This window comes from Lineus longissimus, chromosome 9, assembly GCF_910592395.1.
Source record: "Lineus longissimus chromosome 9, tnLinLong1.2, whole genome shotgun sequence".
Lineage (NCBI taxonomy): Eukaryota > Metazoa > Nemertea > Pilidiophora > Heteronemertea > Lineidae > Lineus > Lineus longissimus.
In genome coordinates, this window is record NC_088316.1 from 20,213,236 (window position 1) to 20,234,302 (window position 21,067).

A 21,067-nucleotide genomic window follows, 5' to 3' on the forward strand; every position below is an offset into this window, starting at 1 on the left:
TTGATGATATGACAGGTTATGGAGAATGGATGGGATGGACATTGATGTTGTTTGTTATGGAGAATGGATGGGATGGACATTGATGTTGTTTGTTATGGAGAATGGATGGGATGGACATTGATGTTGTTTGTTATGGAGAATGGATGGGATGGACATTGATGTTGTTTGTTATGGAGAATGGATGGGATGGACATTGATGTTGTTTGTTATGGATAATGGATGGGATGGACATTGATGTTGTTTGTTATGGAGAATGGATGGGATGGACATTGATGTTGTTGGTTATGGAGAATGGATGGGATGGACATTGATGTTGTTTGTCATGGAGATTGGATGGCTTTAGCTATGATGCAATGTGAGGGGATGAAGGGCCAATGAAAGAGATGAGGATAATGTGGACGACATGAAACTTTGAGTTGAAAACATGATTGTCTAAATGACAGTGATGCTTATGAAAATGGCTATGAGATTGTGAAGAGATATGTGAAATACATTGTCTAAAATGACCTATGATCCTTGGCAATGACAAAGTCAATATTTTGTCTCCAAGACAGGTAGAGAGGATGTTTTCACATCTTGGTGTAATCTGTTGTCACTCAAGAGCAAGTTCTTTGTGGTGAAGTTCTTTATCAGAAACATCCAGCTAGGTTCTTGCCTGAGGCACGATTTGAGATGATTATGATAACGTTATTGTATGGGAATGCTGAGTGATGGTGAATGGTATATAATTATAAAATGCTGTGGCATCATCCCTGTGGAATGCTTCCCTTTTGAATACAGGATGTAAATGGCATGACTTTTTTAATGATTGTGAATGATGAAATATTACAAGCTGCAGGGCATTTTTCTCTGAGGAACTGTATCTATGATGATGGCAATGCTGTGGCATTGACCAGTGGTAAATGGTGATTGAAATGCTATGAGGTTTATGATTGCATGCAGTGGACATGATATTAATGAAACATGTGTAATGAATGACAGGAAGCATGTACAATGAATTGCAAGAACGATCAATTGATATTGACTGGGTCTAAATGTCATGAACTTGCTGATGATAGAAAAAAATGACTTGATGATGAAGCTGAAATGAAATTTGGTATCGTTTGGATGTGTTATGATTATGAAATGAAAGTTATGAAATGATTTGAGGAAAACTGATGGTCTTAATGAGAGCAAGAGAACTGGTTTCAATGACACATTTACCAGTGGGTGTGTTCAATGTCACCATTGTCCACAATGGTTTCTTCAATCACGTGAACTGATTTAATCCTTGGAGAAAGCTGCCTTTTAATGACTTTCCTTAATGAATTTCATGAAATGGTGTATGATCCATGATTGGGCTGATGATTTCAGTGGATTTTAATGCCGGTGTTAGTGGAAGTCGGATGTGGAAAGATGGGAAAGCAGGCATATGAGTTTGATTCTCATGAGAGTTATGTGTTTGATCATGACTGGGTACGGGCAGATGGGATGGTGTTGCCACTGAGAGGGTATGCCTGGGCAGATGAGATGGTGTTGCCACTGAGAGGGTATGCCTGGGCAGATGGGATGGTGTTGCCACTGAGAGGGTATGCCTGGGCAGATGGGATGGTGTTGCCACTGAGAGGGTATGCCTGGGCAGATGAGATGGTGTTGCCACTGAGAGGGTATGCCTGGGCAGATGGGATGGTGTTGCCACTGAGAGGGTATGCCTGGGCAGATGAGGTGGTGACGACACTGACAGGGCAGATGAGAATGACCATGAAATGAAAGGCTGGGATGGCAATTGGATTATGATTGACAGCTTGTTAGAAAGTACCCCAATAGTCCCAAATTCCTTTTTTTCGGAGTAGGCAATGGCCCACCTGGGCGATCTGAACAGGAAATGTCTTCAATGCAATTCTCTCATCATTTATGGCCTGCTTCAATATAGGATTGCCAGTTTCACTTCTGGTGACAAATGGAAAGAGTGTAAAACCCTGGATTAACACCCAAGCACATATTTCTATAATTAAAGAGAACTCTTATATGCTATTAGTGAAGCTCATGAAGTGAAATGACTCCCTATCAATGTTCTCAAATATTGATTGTGCATTTTGCCACCAAAACAATTATACCACTAGAGAGTAAAGCAGATTTGCTTATGGTTTCGCCAAGGAGCTGTCCAGAATAACTGTCAAATGCATCAGATTCAGAAACCATCAGAATACCAGGGCTAGTAATGCAAGTTTTCTCTCTCTGTATGTTTAATTCTGTTTTTTTTACTTTGAAATTTTGAACTGACTGAAAGTTGAAAAAATTTCTAAGTCCAAATTTTTTTTTCACTGTTTTTTTTTTCTGCTCAAAGTGAACCAAAATCATCAGTCCCAAAACTTGCTGGGTGGGGTCCCTATGTCTTATTTTTCATTCAAAGACATTCCATTGTGTTTTCAGAACATTCTGAACAAAGGTTTTTTGTCTTATCCAGTGCTCGTTACCTTTTGAATGAATAAAAAAACAGTGATGGTATCAGTATGAATTCAAATCAATATGATAAATTCTCATAAATTGATGCTTAGGTTTGTAATTATATTTAATGGAGAATCAATAGTCAATTCATGGAATCATACATATAATTTGCCATAGAATGTAAACAGGATAAAGTTTATCTAACTTTTATGAAAAAACTCCCATCTTTGAAATGGTCACAAAGATAGTTTGATCATTTCTAGATCATTTGATTGTTACACTTTGCACTTTAAGTTTACCTTAAAAATTTCAGTCATTCAGTAACTTGATATAAAAACCATTTGATAATATCCAACAAGACACAGATCAATCCCAAATGCAAGTATTTTTTTAAACAACTGCATGGGATTCCTTGATTTGCTTCACAAAAACCTCAGAGTACAAAAAATACAGGGTTGTCTCCGGCTGTATCACATTGATATAAAACAAGCAGCGCCATCTACACAGAGAAAGGGTATGATTGGAACGAAATGTTATAAACACTAGGGGCAAAGATCTTGACAGGTTAAGAAATAGAATTTGTAAACATGATTATACCACAGCCTCAGCTGTTGGACAAGTGAAGCCTTTGCAGTTACAAGTTTGACGGTTTTTTTGTTAGTGTTTGAAACATCTCAGTCAACCAACACTATACTGTGGCTTTACGTCGCTGGTAGTGACATCGCATAATTTTATGGAAAGCGCGTCGGAAATCGGGGTTGAACACCCGGTATATGATGGGATTCACCATGGAACCTGCATACTCTAACCACTCTAGCGCAGTTAGCAATTCACCCGTAATGTATGTCCGACAAGTTTCACACAACCCTCCTATGAGGTACGTTAGAAAAAACGGAAGGTAGAATATCACAAACACAACAAATAGTATTCCAAGAATGTGAACGGCTTTGCGGCCCTTGTGGACACTCTCGACAGCAGTTCGACGGGTACTGGACCTTGTGGATCCCTCTGACGGACTATCAGAGAAAGTCCGCCGGATAATGAGTTTGACCTTACTCCCTCTTGTGTGAGCAATCACAGACTCTCCGTTACTACGATTGCTGAGTTTACGGAACGGTGATCGAAAGCTGTTCTCCCGGGAATGGTGGCCCCGGAAACTATTCTCCCGGGAATGATTCCCTCGAAAACTGTTTTCTCGAGAATGATGCCCGCCACGAAAACTCCCTTCGCGGCTCAAACATGTCGATGTAATGCTATCCTGTCTTTCTCGTGCCCTATGATGTGGAGATAATGTGTTTGTGTCTTTATAAGAGCGGCTCTCCGCCTCTGTCTGGTAGCTATTGGTTCTCAGATCAAAAACAGCTGTAGCTGACACTGGCGTTGTTGAGTTTGTTGATTCGTAATTCTGAATCAGTGGCCGACAGTCCCTGAACGAGGAGCTGCGGCCATTGGGTAAAATGTACTGAGACTCTCTCGATGGCGAACACCAACTTTTCGTACTGGCATGCCTAGCTCTGGAATAGTGAAATGGAGATTCCCCAGCTGAAACCAATGATAACTCATTCTCAGAAGTCTCTGAGAGCTCCTTGAGCTGTTTCGTTGGAGACATAAATGCTAACTTTGTCTGCTTCTTAAGCGTATAAACCGTCAATATATATGTCACTGTCATGATAAGTAGAGGTAAATAAAATGATATCACAGTAGCAGAGATTATAAAAGTTGGATTGGTTGGCCCACAGCCTTTGAATGAATTGTATGGTGTTTTTTCAAATATCATGGTTGTGATGAACAAAGGTCCTGCTGTACAGAACGCGAGGATCCACACTGCGCTGATTTTAATGGCCATGTAACGAGTTTGTTTGTTTTGACGATACTTGATCGGGTCCTTAAGTGCAACGTAGCGATCGATGGAGATGGTACACAGGTGAATGATGGTCGAGGAGGTAAAGAGCACATCCAGAGAGAACCACACCAAACAGATCGTTCTGTTTACGGGCAGGAAACCTGCAATGAAAAAGTATGGCAACTAAGATTAGTAAAATAGGTAAGTGGTGCAATATGATACTCAGACTATCTTAAGGGCTTTCTGTTTTCTTGTATTGTCCAAGTCCTTCCAGACATTTAAAAGCTTTTGCTAGAATCTGATATTTGATCTGCTTAATAAAACCTTGGCGATCCTTTTGATGGTTATGACTAAAAAGTTCTTGGGGACCAGATGACAGAACGCTACAAAAGTTTTTTTCCAGCAGGCTGGCTTGTAAAATAACCATGGATATGGCATATTAGTAGCCCTAACAAGGATAAGATTCATACAAGTGTTTTCATAGGTATCTTGTGTAGGCACATATAAAAAGTTACTGCGGCAGGCAAGTGACAAAAACTGTCATCAGTTTTTCTCACTGTTGGCCTGTGGCACTGTATGAGATGGTAAATGAGGTAATCAGCTGTATTGAGTTTAGTGAAGATGGTTCATCTCTTGGGGGAAGTAGCTGCTCACGCAGAATCAGTAACAGGAATGATGCTTATTATCTGGGGAAGTGCGTGGGATGGCCGTATGTAGGAATAAATTCGGTTCCACATGATCTGTATCTGAGAAAGTTGATTTTGAATGATTCTTGCACGATTTTTAAAGTCCCAACATTTCATCCCAAGAGCTTCTTCCGCACCATTATGACCATACCCACATACTGTGATGGTACTCAGCTGGTTTTAACGCTACTTTAATCCGTTTATTCAGATGTATCTAAAAGGTTGTGATATGTCATAGTTCAGGTTCAGTCGCGACTCAAAAAGAATAGATTCTTTTTTGATATCAACCGTTTTAGTTATATAGGGAGTCTATTGCTCTACTAACCCAAAAAGGTATTATCTTGCTCCTTGCAGAATTCTGTTGTATTGCTTGCTCCTTTTGGCTATCTAGATTGATCATTGCAGGGTCAGAAAATAGTCTATACCTTTTCCTGTCAAATTCTGCTGACTTCAAGTGAATTTTTCATCACAGTACACTTGACTTTCATAGCTCATGCTGTCTGAAGTCTTGACATGTGTAAATAAACTCTGCAGATGCTAATGAAGAAATTCAAGTGAAAAGTTCAACTGTAATGTTTGGTCGTAATCCATTCAATTACCATAAAGAAGGCAGTCGCATGTAGTAATGAACTCTGCACCACTTACAGGCATATCAAATGTCGCTATTGCCAATTGCATGCATATTTGATAGCAGGGTGGAATGTCAGGTTCTTATGCCAATGATGTGATGAGGAAATAATAGTAATCATGCCTTGCTATGGAATTTTTAATGGTTGCTCACAGATACTTCTCACTTTATACTGTTTGCCCGTGTAGAATTTGAAATAAAACTTTATATTAGATAAGACTAGTTCAGATTAGCTGACGTGGTTTCACATGTGATGGTCATTTGATGACCAACATACGGTACGTATAATCTATTCAACACTACTGCTGATGTCCCCTTCAGACCATTGCCCTCACCACAGCAATATATACAAATCATTAGCTAATTGCTTCTTGCGATGATGTGATGACAGGCAAATGTCTTCAAAGAATGATATCTTACGTAGAAGGTGGAAACATGTCCAAATTCTTCAAGCTATTCAGTGTGCCTCGTGCCTTTTCTTTCTTTGCTGGTTCTCCAATTACCCTCTCATCTTGTTCAAGGTTTTTATCTGTGTGGGAACCATCCTGTTTTTCTCATATGCTGGTACATATTAGGATAATTAGATAATTTGCCGAGAACCAAGCCTCGTTTGTGCAACTAGGGCCCACTCTTTAATAGAACCAGCTTAATCAAAGGATAATGTTCATTAGGTTGATCTTCATTTGTCTCTTGAACCAGTTGTGTAGTGGTCAAATTGTGTACTCATCTACTATCTGTACTTGGGTTATAGTCAGAGCACCTGAGTTGGACCCTGCAGGGCAAGTTATGCTGCCCGATATGGTCTAATTCCACAGCAGACCCTTGCGACATGAAGCAATCTTCTTTACAAGCGTCAGCTGGAGGCCTTGATGTGTTGTTAATTTCAACAGCCAATCTCTTCCACCACATCCTGTGATCTATGTTGATTTCCATTCCTAGAGAAATAATTATGGACCGGCGTCATTTCCATGTTTCTACCCCACCTCTAACACATCCATTTCAAATAACACTCCCTTTATAAACATCAGAGATAGTCATTAGACGCTGTCATATTTGCATCAATCCCTCGTTATCTCTGCCCACTGATTACGCAGCCTTGAGAAGGCGAGCTTAACATCCACTTGACCAGTTCCTTTGACAACACTTTCATTGCAAGTCACCATAAACTGGACATTTATTCTCTACTTCCCTCCAAAAGGGATGCTTTCTGAGCTCTCTAAGCAGATTGTTGTGGAGATATTACTCATTATAGCAGCTTCGATTGTCCTCATGGGCAGTTAAGAAGCTCATTTCTGTTCTGTAATGACCCTCAATGGACTTCACTTTATCCGTTAGATGTGCTGTTAACTTTTCATTGAACATTTCATGATGGTAGTTATAGTGGCCTAAATCAGGATTCAATGAACTCGCATGTCACTTGTATCTTATGTCATTTTCCTTGGTTTCTGGTCCGGAATCCATTTCTGATTCATCATATTACACTCTAATAGGTTCTTGGGATGGATGCCCAACAATTTGACTGGCAGCCTCCCTTTCTCGGCTTCCTTGATCTGTCCCCTCTTGTTCTCATGTGCAGTGGGTGATGTTGTGTCCCTAACTAGAACTGGCTAAGCATTCAATAATTGCTACGCAGAGATCTTATCTAGCATGTGAAGAGGGTGATTGATTATGGATTGGATGATCATGTTAGTTAAATGTCATTTAAGGAGGATTGGCTGGTGTGGCCAAGTGGCTTGTCTATTCATTTAGCCTACCTCTCCTGTCGTTGAATTCCAAATGTTCACTCCCTCAAACTCCTAAATACAGTTTATCACTGGATTATTCTTAGCAAGGTGGCAATCTAAGCCAATGGGATCAGGAAGAATATTAATTGCCCTTTCCCTTCATTCTCCTGGTGGGCCATCTCCTTCAGCTATCAGGTGTCTTGAGAGATGGCCATGTTAGCTCACCAAAGTGCCAATCTACCTTCTTCTTATCCGGCCATAAAACCTTTGGTTCAGGGGAGGGTTTCAATTCCAGTGAGATAACGATGAAGTGGACTATAAATTATGGACAAGACCAGAGAAACCAAGGCTAATGAATCTCCAGTTGTCATAAAGCCTGCCTCATTGTCCAGGGAAATTACTTGCATCCTTGAGTGTTCTGATAGACGTTCATTGGCCACCATATTGCTGCTAGCACAGGTGGGATATAGCGTTGTTGTGGTCATTGAGTATGTGATTCTGAGGAGACACTGGAGTGAGCTACCCTTCTCCAATATCAAACTATTGGTATGCAAAAACAGAAACTGAGTTGCAACAAGTTGAGGAGTCGACTGTCAACCGAGCTATTGCTGAAAATACGCTCAAGTATGATGCAAACACACCACCATCTGCACAGTACCAATGGGATGATCCCACATCGCCATAGAAGATGATAGAGGAGTATCTTCGGTTGAGCTAATACAATCAAAGCTGACTGAGATATCCTCTCTTTTTACACAAGTTAAAGGCATTTGAATGGAGAGCAAAGGAAATGTTCCCAAGGAGACAATGGGTGGACCTCTTTGTAAGCAAAGTGGGCTTGCTCTATTCGTGTGGCAGGATTCTCACTATGACAGTGGTACACTTTACATGTTGTGGTGCCCTACTCCAGATGCTAGCCATAGTGCAAGCAACTCTATCTCTTGATACCAATCAGCAGAAGCATTGCACGATGATATAAACATGACCCTGGAGTCTTGTTCCTTTCTTCTCATCTTACTTGCCAGTGACAAAAGCTTGCCTATACAACCTTCAGCTACCCTCTGTCCCTGGGGATTCCAAGAACCAATGCTTTTTCCATTCATTGTTATGAAGGTCACTATCCTCACCATGAAAGGGACTTTAACCTTTCTCAATTTGCACTTGATGCGAAGGGTCAGGCCACTTTGCTCTCAACTGCTGCTTGTAAAGAGCTTCAGTAAGGATGAAGAGTTCTTTCTTTTCTTGTGGATATCTTCTTGAGGTTTGACACAAGCCATTCTCATCATCTGATCTTTACAACTAGATAAAAGATGAACCTTTGTGATAATACCTGGCAGAGCTCAACTACAATACAAGCCTGTTTCTGCCGCTGGGTCTTCCAGTGCATTGTCAGTACAGTAAGTTCAACTTGTCTCATTGAGTTTATCAACGATGGTAAATAAGAGGATGAAGTCAAAGGGATAAGGGTTTACAGTGCCATGGTCTGAAATGAAATCTTCTCAATACTTGCCTTTCACAGTTTATATGTGATGTGATTTAAATCTTTCCTGACCTCATATCATTCCCTCTAAAATCGGCTTTTGTTACCTAAGGTAGGAAGCATTGATTATCTTTCGGAGCTTCTCTTGCCTGAAGGCAGTTATATTTCGGTGTCATGGTCCGAGTTGAGATATCTTTATATGGTCAGTTTTGGAAGTAGAGTTCATTGGAGCCATCCTTCCCGCCCAAGGACACTTGGTTGTCCAGTTGTTGAGGAACATGTTCCATACCCTGAGGCTCCTCTGGTTCATCATTGGCCAGATTCCTCCAATGGTCACAAGTACGTTGGAATGTGGGATGGTTTACTTCAGGGCTGAGGTGACATTTTTGTCAAATGGTGATCCAAATGATATGCAGGCAGTCCATCCAAAAAGAGGCAAAATGACATTTGTTTTACCGATGTTTCAGAATTGATTTTCGAAGTTCACTGTGCAGAGTAAACTCGAAGGTATTTTTTCTACTGACAGACCTGTTTTGGACTTGGTCATGTACATAACAGCTGATATGTAACTGCAAGCCATGAGACATCCCAAACTCTGTCGAATTCCATCCCACACGCAAAATGCAATTGTTGGAAACATGAGCATTGAAATTGCTTCTGGTGGAATAATCTTGTTCTGTGTAGTCTGATAAGTTACAGATAATGTTTGCCCATCTTCTAGCCACAGGCAATGTATCTCATGTCAGGATAGTGTTCCCAGTGATTGCAAGGCCCAGTTCAAAATGGATAATAATAGACTTGATTTCATTTCTGATTATAGCGGCTTTATATTCATAATTCGATTAGTGCTGGTGCTTTATAATCATGAGGGCTTTTTTACATTTTTGTTTTAGCTTATTATCTTAGACATTTGTCTAATGTTCATTTATTTCTGTAAATTTTTTTATTTGTTAAAAGTTGGATGACTGTTGGTGTTCATCACACAGCTAGTATTCTGGTAATTTCATTTCTAAATTGATACGTAGGTTTCCCAGCAGACGATCATTCAATTTACTTCATACGAATTGTTGCTGCAAATAGACCAAATTAGATTGAACCAACCAAGTCCCCCTACCATGTTTTTCTTACCAGTAGGTTAATTCCAGTCTGTTGGGTCTGCTTTGGTGATTAAGCTATTAAACACTGGGAAACCCACTCGCGACTGCTTAGGGTCTGAGATGTAGCTTCCCAACCTTTGGATTTCTTAACATGAATCATCCTTGTTTTCAACCAGGAGGTTTTCTTGTAAAAAGCCGTAGGATCTTGTTGCTCAGTTGAATCAAATTAACTAAACCTCCCCAACAAGCATATAAACAGGAATACAAGACTTGTTTGATGAGAAAATATTTGATGTTTTGAGAAAGAGTTTGGATGGTTTCTGAGGTGAAGCTGTTCTTCAAACTCAAACAAGGTTTTTAAATTCCTACTGGGATTCCTTGACTACCTGACATTTCAGTGAACTAAAAAAGCTGCTACCTATCTGTTATTTCTGATTTGTTGGGCATTTTCCCTGAGGCATCTTATAATTGATTACTTGCAGAACTGTAGCATTATTGCATCAAAACCACCTCGGCGAAAACAAATTTTGGCTTTGAAAACAAAAAACCAGTGAAAAAAATCTGATGAGTAATACTTGTTATGATGAATGAGAGTAACTTGACCCATTCGACTCATGTCATGATCTAATACCTAATACTCACCTAAAAATGACTTGATAACAGAGCCAGGCATCACCAGGACTGCGCACATCATATCACTCAACGCCAACGACACAAGAAAATAGTTGAACCGGTTGCGAAGCTTACGTTCATATTTAACGGCAAGGCAGACCATAATATTGCCCCAGATCGTCATGACAATGACGAGGAATAATAGCAAAGCAGGCCAGTGATATCCAGATTCGGGAGGTGCGAGCGTTGCGTTTGTATACAGCACCAATGTTGAATTGTCATTCATCATTTTACTAAGACACTGGTAGCTTTCATTGAAAACGTCATACCAGGCTGCTTCATGAATATACTGGTGGATTCCTATCAAGTTGCTGCTTAAAGATTAGTCTGATGATATATCAGAAGCTGCTATATTGGACCTCTAAAGTTTGAAACATTCCAGTTGAATATGAGCTCATACACTGGCCTGATGAATATTTCTCTCTGATCTCTGATCCTTTATCATCTATACTTATTTCCAGTAATATGTCCTTTGTATTTCAATGCACAAACATCTGATGTATTCCGATCCTAACACTTCACATAACATCCTGAATCTGAACAGAATCCTGGACTAACCCATGGCAGTATCTCCTCAGATGTCTCATTAATCCATAACGTTTTCTCAATATATTCCATGTTTTTGCTGTTGATGTGAAGTAGGTCCTCAAAGCAGATGATGCCCATCATTAACCTTGATATGTACTCCGATAAGGATCTAAAAATAGAGAAAGTATTGGGTTAGATGAAGGTTCCCCCCTTGGTTGATCCAGTCAGCTGAACCCGTTCTTCAACTCATGAGCAGCTGTTCTATAGCAATGACGGATGCCTCAATTTGGAACCTTGATTCACCCATGTTCTGATGTTATCTATAGAAAAAAGGTATGTTGTGTTGATACATGACGAGGGGCAATTATCACCTTCACTCTTGCCATTTCTGATATGTTCAATATAAACATTTCTGTATTTTTAGCCAGGTCATCTTAGCACGGTCCCTGTGCTTGTCTCGTCACCCCAAGGCACAGCCTCATAATCATGGCTCCAGAGATATTGCATTATTTACGCAATCTCCATGTTGCAGTTATCAATTTACTTTGTTATTTGTTGTCATAAATAATGGGAATCTTATCAGTTTGTAATTAGTGCAAGTCGAGTGATTGATGGCAGACTCATACTTTTTTTCAAGCGTTTAACCCTTCCTTTCCTAGTCAAATTTCAACTTGTACGGCAGTTTCCCAGACAAGCAGTCATTGGTACCACACAATTCACACCTAAGTTCTCAGTGATTCATGCTAACCTTCAGCTGTTGTATGTTTGCTGGTTGAATATTCCATCAAGGAGGAGAAACTTGGATTTTATTCTTGTAAATGAAAAACTGCCGAGATCCATTTCTTACCAATATGAAGCGAATGATCAACCAACCACCGTCATGGATCAATAATGCATGCTAATCCATCAAGGCTGATACTCTTATATAGAATTACCACTGAATGGTTTTTCTGTGCTGCCTCTGGAAATGATGAAGTATCTTTCCTACTGGAAATGGCGTTGAAACAGTGAGGTTTCCTTTTGAGAAGTGACACTGTGACCAAGAGGACACTTAGGCCCAGTGTGGCTGCTGTTGAGTTTTGGTAAATTATTTGGTTGCTGCCTTTTTTCTTCTCATCACTCTTTTTGACTTTGGATTTCCAATAAACAACAGTGCATATAAAACATTTTAAGATTCTGTATGTTATAGCAGTTAGAATACAGAACCAAACAATATTCATTGAGAAGAGTGAAGATTTACGTTTAATGACCAGGTCCAACACAAAATGCACTTTAAGATACTTCGATATTATGAAGTTGGTGTTGTTATGTTATTAACGTCCTAGTATCGGTGTGTCTCATGATTCATGTGTTATCAGTTCATATAAAGCTAGAAGCATCTCTGAAAGGTTAGACCATCACCTACGTGAAGTTTCAAAGCGATCTCATTACCTATTTCAAAGTGTAAAAGTGGTGACATATTCGTAATAACGATGGTGTCTGTTGATCCATTGACAATAACACCAGCGCTTCAAACCATGAGGATAGAAATGGTATTTGAAATTTTACCTGTAAAGTTTAATTTCATTCGTTGGGGAATTTGAAAGTATCAGCAACTCGTGGGTTAATCGCTCTCAGTATAGAAATGGTAATGAAATTTGACCAAACATTCAGATGATACTTGTCTGAAGTTTGAAAGTATTAGCTACTCCTGGGGTAGTAAAGAAATGGTATTTGAAATTTGACTAATGCCGATGTAAGTTTGAAATCGAAAAAAGCATTCATTTGTAGGTCAATCGCAGTCTAAAAAAATGATATCTTACCCACCAGCTTATGTTGCCAATATCCTGTTGTATCCTTGGTTATACTGTCAGAGTAATTAATCCTCTGACACACATTCAAACTAATGACAGAAATAACTCACATTGTGTGACAATCCCTGGCTTTCATAGCCTAATCCCTCCACTCAATGCTGCAAATCTCTTTTAAATGATGAGAGTAAATCTCATCAAACTAATGCTTTAAATCGTTACAAATCTATATCCTGGTTGATGCAGCTTGCCGCCTACAACAGCAAGATTATCGTCTGCCATTCTGCGCCTATCATCAATGATATTCCACCAGTAAATGAATCAGTCAGATCCAGGAATTGACGCCTACGAGCAATTGAATACTATCAGATTCATAGAAAGACCAGCTGAATAGTGAATGAATCCTTTAGACGTTGGCGAGACCATTGGTTACTCGTTATCATATTAGGGCGTGCATCTCACCTCTTTACTTTGGCATTCTAATGTGATTTGACCAATTTGGTGTATCGCTAACACCAATGACTTTATTTTTCTTGTGAAATTGATTGTTTTCCTTGTTAGGCTTGCTGCATATGAGAGCATGGAGGGAGCAGGGAGAAGATGTGACTTAAAGCTGGCCTTTTCATGGAAACAAATGAGAGAGGTTACAGCCTAGATGTTGCTTCCCTTCTCTCTGGAGGCATTCATTGAACCTGCTATGGAAATAATTGCCCATTATTGCACCCCAGCTGCCCCCCAAACATTTCTTTGTGAACCATACAAATAAGAAAGGGTACAGTGGGAGCAGCTATGGTAGTTAGCTTTTCAGCCCTTGCCGATCACATTTATACCACATATTACCAAGACGGTTTGTAGAAATTGTCATATTTTGAAGTTGTCACCATCAACTAATGACTGAATTGAACCCTGTTACTTTTCATGAAGAAGTTCTCGTAGGTTTCTTTAGCCAGTGGGCAACTCAATGCTGTCTCTCCTCATGACTTGATAGGAGAGGGCGGGCAAATTTGATAAGACATTTACTCTATTGGTTTCTCAGAAAATGAGTCACTCATTATCAGCATTGGATCTTTCAAAATTAATAGACTTTTGCTTCTTAATGCTTTTCTGCTGAGTAAGATCGAATTATGGAATTAACAGTGATTTGATTTTCTTTCAAAGTAGCCTTATGAATACAGATTAGTATGATATGGTGTCACTGAATAACTAATCTGAGAGGATCTTGATTGGTTTTCATGGCAAGGAAATCCCATTTCGTAGCTGAGTGGCTATTTTGTGAGTTTTCTTTATCATTCAGAGCTATAAGTTTGAATATTACCACATAAGATAGCCTTGGCAACTTCAGAGGCTGAGGTGAGTGGTGTTAAACATGCCAAATGTCTCCCTGCTTGTTCCCTTGTCTGTACCTGCCAAGTGAAACTGATTTTAACAATAAGAAAGAATTTCTTCAAACATACCTGGTGTCTGCTCATATCCAATAAATATCCTTTATCAGCAGCAATTGTTCATGTGAAACAGCAGAAGATAATACTCCACTGCTGATGAAACTTACATCTACAGTTACATTCTTGACTTGTTAGTCCATATGCTCTACTGGGAGTAACATCCATGGTTACATACCAGACTTGCTAATCCATGTGTTGCCAATAATCAAGTGACTCTCCTGTTGTTCTGAGATTTGTGTTGTGCCAACAGGCCTCAAAACACCAAATCAAAAAGGCCTACAGTCATTCCCCGAAGAAGCTAAGAAGAAAGCCTGATTTCCATCTTAAAACACGAGACAATCCAAGGAATATCTCTATGAAAGAATAATGAAATCAAAAGAAACGTTGACAGTTGAATAAGTTGTACACAAATAAACTCACTAGGGTAATCTGCACTGAAGCACTAATTGAACGAATCTGCCTCAACGGCGAGCTGATATCCTCTGAAGACCAACAGACACCATGTGTACACTTGACAAGCACCAGTCATCAATGAACGCCGCTATGCTATCATCGCATTATATACAAATCACCATGATCGCATCAGTCCGCCTGTTATCTCAGTGTTGGCAGCAATCGTGCCCATTCGATCCAGAGCATTTAAAGAATCACCCATCATATTGAGTATGTGTTGGATTGATCTATTTGAGGCGATGGTTTGATGTACTTTTCATGTTACTGGGTGGATGGAATTAGCCTACATGAGTGTTTTACGTATTGAGTTAGCAAACATATTTTGAGAATGGCCTGCAGAAACAATTTAATTGAAATTGTGTTTTTGTACGTTGTATTGAAAGTGGGTTATTCAAAACCAATGTAGCTCACTGGGAATTGATTTTAAGTTTGGTTTGAGGTGCTTCCATGCAACAGCACAAAACACTTTCCAAGATGAAAATGGTGTATGTTGAGGATTCAGTTGCTCTGGTCAAGGGGGGTGCTATCAGTCTATCTTGCACCTGCGGGTGTTACAGAAATATCTGATGAATCAGGTGCAATCCGCTTTGTTGCTTGACTGCCAAATGCTTTGTTGTGACCCAACTGTGGTAACTCATAAGAGAAGTATCTCTCCAAGAAATTTATCAAGCTAATCAATTAATGAATATAATGTTATATCTCATGGAATGTCAATAGATGAGTCCTCTTCTCTCCAGTGAACAGTCAATTGACTTATGCACGAGATGCTCTACAGCGATAACATTGAATTGAACCCAAGCACCCTACAATAAACGCTCTTGAAGGGACAATTAATCTATTGATGGCCCATCATGACTGTGTCTCATTTGAATGCCCCCATCAACCTCTTGCAAGATTTACTCATAAAGTTGCTAGATTGACTCTGCAGCCTCAGGCCTGAGAGATGTATCACATCGCAGAGGCCACTGCTTGGCTCATGGCCTAACTTAACATATCATCTGTTCTGACCTTGGTGAACTTGACATTCGCTCCATGGCAATCTAGTCAACATCCTGATAATCTCCACTGTAAGAGAGGTTTGACTCTCCTTCCTGGCTCATGATGAGCTTAACCTGGCAACACTATTCTTGACCTTGGCCAACATTGCTTGAGAACTGTTGGTGACCAGAGGCGGCCAACTTACTCCTTCCTGGTCCATGCTGAGCCTAACATAGCCACTAATAAATCACGATCAGCTATCGATCGCGATTCGCTGATCAATTAGAATCGCATCGATTCAATGGATTGATTGATTGGAACATTAAGTATCCAGGACTGGTGGTTTATTTCTGAAGCTGACCTGCCATCGAAACCCCGTGGGCCGCAGGCCCCAGGATCTTCCATGATTAATTATTCAATCTCTTGATAGCTGAACGATGGATGCGCATTGAAACAAAGCCATTAAGAGACTCGCCCGGAGACTTTCCTACTTTCCTACTAGTATACCCTTGAGGAACCAGTTAGTTGAGGTTAAGGTTAAGAACCACTTCTTTTACTGGGCTCTATCATGGGTGCTTGCAAAAGTAGTCTTCTGTTCAGCATCAATGATGGCATTACCGAGTTTGCCACAAGCCTTTCCATACTCATGTTTGTGGAGCAGTGCGTTGAAACCTTGAAATGAGATAGTTCAGGAGAGTCGTTTCCTGATTCATTGCCTGCTTTTGATCAATTGTGCTAATTCAAGACTGCTTCAATGATCATGCTATGTAAAGATTCGTGGTGAGAAAAAAGTGCAAAAAGTCTTTTCCTGTTTTGCTGTGGTCTTTTGTGCATCTTTTATGCATTTTACTCAGTCATATCAGAAAAAAAGTCACACCTTGTCAGAATGTGGAGTGAATACTGTCGATAAAGAACTGATTATAATGTTCAAATTTCTTGTCTATCCAGTATCCTGCTGTAGATCTGTAATTAACCTCCATCAATAAGCGAGTGATTCTTAAAACTTCCGGAAAAAAACGATGATTAAGAAAAGCAACATCTGCTAATGGAAGATACTACTTCTGGTGGCAGGCAACGTTTGCTAAGTTAGGTAATCATACTGTATAGTGAAAAAATATTTGGGCTTTTTCATTGGATTTTTTATCTTCTGATTCTGAAAAATATTCAAAGCCAAAATTTGTTTGCACCAAATCATTGGTCGTGCTGGGTACCGGGGTGGTCTTGTTACCGGGGGCCTTGTAATGGTAATTAGAGAGGAAACCATTCGGGACCGGCGATTCTTGATCATTCATAGCGGGATGGTCGCCGACCGGGATTCCACTGTATTAGCGAAAGTCTCAAATTAAACAACTTCGAATCTGTTGTGAAAATGTCCATAGTTTTTATCATTATGGTAATTTGCTCTGAGGTTGATAAGAAAATATCAGCTATTCTATTAGAAGTCCAAGGGGAATAATAATAACTGCACGCTATTCCATTAGACGTCCAGAGGTCTTTGTTTTCCTCCCATGATGGCAACCTCTGTAAAAAGATCTTGCTCAGCCATGGACTGAATACATAAACTCAGTGATCACATGAGGCCCAGTGCAATAGGGAAATGGACAAATATGGGTGCCTACCACTATCAGGATAACAACATTGTCTTGAAGCTGAAGCGGCAAATTATTTATCCCACCCTGCAAGTTTTTGGATTGCTAGGGTACTGGTGACCTGAAGAGTGAATCATTCGTAAAGGACAACGACGTTGTATATCCGTGTAGTTAATCTAATAGCGTCCCCTCATTGCGAATCAGAGAATCAGCCCACTGCACTGTGTTGTCTGTGACTATGTCCTCAGATGAAGAGTGAGCTAACAATGTCTCTCCACACAGCCTGTTTCCTTCCTCTGCTCCAAATGGAATCAACAGTAGCAATAAGAGACTAACACCTGCCAGGAAATCAACAAGTTACTATTGATATCATACTCTCGATTCTCCACCTGACAACTGAGCCACATTGATATCTTATCTCAATCTGAATGTGTCCGACTGTGATGAGGTTGTTCCTAACCCTTGGTGGCATTGTCGACACAGATGATATTGGTGAAGATATTGAGGAAGTACTAGTAATATCTTTGACTAGATTATGCTCATCTCTGAGAGTTTGTGAGTGTGATTTGTGTCAAACCAGTGGTGATTTCCTTCTAATAGTGAGGCATTGAGGCAATCCGACTTTGAGGGAGCTGCTGCATCCTGACTTGACATCACCTGTTTGCTCTGATGATCCAGGGGAGGAGTAATGTAGGTCAGTATAAGACTTGTCTGTCGCTAACCATATATTGATGATCTGTAAAAGCTCAGCCTTTAGCAGATAAGCCGTTGACCAACAAGAGTCGGGCATGACCATCTCCAGTGTATCGATCACCAGCCTACCTGATGAAGTTAGTTAATGTTTAAAAGTAAGTCTACAGGAGATAAACCATAGACCTAGAAGAGAGGCTGGCAATGTAATCAGTCACTTTGACTGGAGGCATAACCATCTCCAATATATCATTCACTTGCCCACCTGATGAAGTTTTTATCAGCGGTAGATTAAAGGATGTGGATGCCTCTTGGGCTGTTGACCAAACAAATAAAGAATAATTATCTGGGCCGAGCTAATGCCAATCCTTATTCAATTTGTCTTTATATTCAGGTTATGCTGTGTGCTCGTGGTGGAAGATGGTTGTTCATGCCTCGACATTGTGTCATTCCATGAGGGTATTACAGCCTGGAGATCTAGTTATGTAATCACAGAAACTTGCCAATACAGATGCTGATCATATACTGTCCAAGCGCTGACCTCAGTCACTTAGGCCAGCTATCAAGATTTTGAAATTATTGAATGTGCCATCAGTCAAAGAGCCTTGTTCTCAGAGACGTAACTGTAATGCTTTGCTTGTCTCTGTCTCCATAATGTGATCTCAAGGCTGAGGTATATTTGTGATACATCAACAAAAACTACTGCTAGTGCAGCCCTTCTGTACTTGCCTTGTGCCTGTGCCTCCCTGTTGAGCCGTCTTGTCAGATTACGGTGGAAGGCCACATCTTTTGAGCTGACTTGTTCACCCACACTGTTACATGAATTACACTTGTTACTTGCACTGCAGAAAGCTTTAATGCGGGCTTTTTGTCCATTACTGCACGAGATAGGTGATTTCCTGATACCTTGGTAATATCGTCACGAAAATGTTGAGAAAGGTCAGAGTTCATCTACAGATTTATTTAACCAGATGGGAATTGATTCAGAGAAGATGCGAAGGATGAAAGCCTGATTATACATTGGGGACTGAAACTTTTTCCATCGGCAATAGTGTGGCAGGAATGGACTTAAGTCCATTGTGTAATGAGACGATACTTCTTTTTCTAGGTATTACTGCAGTTTAACTTGGCAGCTTAGATTGTGATTGACATTGTCTCTCGTAGTGAAACATGTAAGTGGTCCCAGAAGACCAATTCAGGATGAATGGAATCTCTCTCTGGGCAACACATGGTTTATAAAGTGTTTACTCATCACAGCATGGGATACCTTGGCCCTTTATTGAAGAACAGAAAGTAACTGGTATCACTTTCACATCCCTCTAAAGTTAAAGTAGACTTGAGCGTGAAATTTGGTGAGGCGTGGCTAGAGCATATGGCGTGCCATTTCCTGAGTGATTTCCAAACGTTGGCATGTCACTTCAGCATGGTTACTGAGAGTACTTGAGTTTTAAAGCATGCCATATTTTGCTGACAGTATCTATAGTGTGTTTGACGTTCAGGAGTTTTATGCAAAGGATTATGAGTTTGTGTCAAGTCCATTAAGGGACAAATATATTTGTCACTATATTATTGGCTTGAAGTCATTCAAGCAAGTTGCCAGACTAGTGCCACAGTAAAGCTTCACAGCCTTCTGCAGTTACACAATCCAAACAAAATATCCCAAAAATAAAATCCCTGATCACATGGAATCACAATATCAAATCACCACCATATCGACCATCATCCCTCCCTCAACCTATTAATTAAACCATACATACCTTTATCTATCAAATAGCCCGATATATCCTCAACTTGTCACATTCGATTCTCCAAAGCATCCTATCTATTCCTCAGCATAGTATTGATGTTGCTGGCCTGCTGGCCTGCACTACCTGACAATCCCGACTGAAATCTCCTCTTCTAAATCATTTCATTTGAGCTGTATCTATGGGCTGTTCAGAAATGCTGCTGCTCTTCTCCTGGCTCTGTCGGGAGCGGTTTGAAATTCAATGGGTAAGTTAGAAATGATAATCAGATTGTAAAAAGATCAAAGAAGCTGCTATCATTGAATTGAAAACTTGTCATCAGGTCAAAAACGTTAGTTGTCTCCTTCAGTCGTCGGTCCGGCTAAAGTTAACATCAAGTTTGGTTTGAACCAGCAGGTACAGATCAAGTGTGAGGTGTGATGTGGCCGCATTTTTAGCTTGATCACTTGCTTTTCAGCCTTCCTCCTTCTTCTTCACCGGCCTACTGCCAGTGTCATCCCTGTGAGACAGACAAAGAATGAACTGCATCTACCAGGCACGGCATCATAAACAATGGAATTGTGCAGATGGAACTTTTGACAGGACCTTTTATCTATAATGCATCTTTAAACTGCAACATATGTCTCTATTTATAACCTGGCTATATGTCCTATCACAACAAGTGCTTGATGATTACATCTATGTCATGTTGTTATGGTTGATTATGTGCACAGAATCACATTAGCTCATTATGTTAACCACAAAGTTCAAAATGTTTACACTTTATTAAAAACCCTGTTTCCGAATAAAAAAGGTGATTATCAAAACGAAAATAGCTCTTACATGTAAACGGTACATATACTATTGTAAAGATAGTCAGTTGTTGGGAACGAATTGCTTGATCTTACTCAAGTGCTGATCTGCTGATCATAAAGATACACATAGTATTTGCCGTATTAGCAATATTGGGCATGGTTGATAACAATTAAAGTCAATATTGCAGACTTCCTTGATGTAACAAGCTTGATTTTAATTGTATGCTTTGCATGTGATGCAATTGTGAATAGTTGGTGCTACAGAATACGGGAGATGATAGAAGATTGGTTTTTATCGTTTTCCCCGCCTTCAACTGACGGCCTTTTTGTCAATATTGGGGTGGTATCCTATCTATGGTCAATTATAGTTGTGGGAGTTTTTTCATAATGGGCCTAGCAACATGATTGTATGAACTCAGTGACCGGGGAGTTGCCCATCAATGTAGACAGATATAGATATAATCATGGTCATCACATTATGAGTCCAGTCAGAAAAGGTCA

The 21,067-nt window shown here is 40.0% G+C and overlaps 2 protein-coding genes across 5 annotated transcripts in view; one reads left to right on the plus strand and one right to left on the minus strand.

Moving 5' to 3' along the window:
- The window catches only part of LOC135493895 (THO complex subunit 2-like), an 86,368-nt gene that overhangs the window by 20,900 nt on the left and 44,401 nt on the right, over positions 1-21,067 (plus strand). The window lies entirely within an intron of this gene.
- Positions 1,444-19,939, minus strand: LOC135493896 (5-hydroxytryptamine receptor 2C-like). Of its 2 annotated transcripts, none has more exons than XM_064781542.1 (3): positions 19,785-19,939; positions 10,528-11,254; positions 1,444-4,431 (listed from the first exon to the last, which is right to left on the minus strand). In XM_064781542.1, the coding sequence occupies exons 2-3, from the start codon at positions 10,784-10,786 to the stop codon at positions 3,116-3,118; spliced, it is 1,575 nt and encodes a 524-aa protein (XP_064637612.1). In that variant the 5' UTR covers positions 10,787-11,254; positions 19,785-19,939; the 3' UTR covers positions 1,444-3,115. The 2 variants fall into 2 exon arrangements, with proteins under 2 accessions (XP_064637612.1, XP_064637613.1); XM_064781543.1 differs by lacking the exon at positions 19,785-19,939 and adding an exon at positions 14,330-14,693.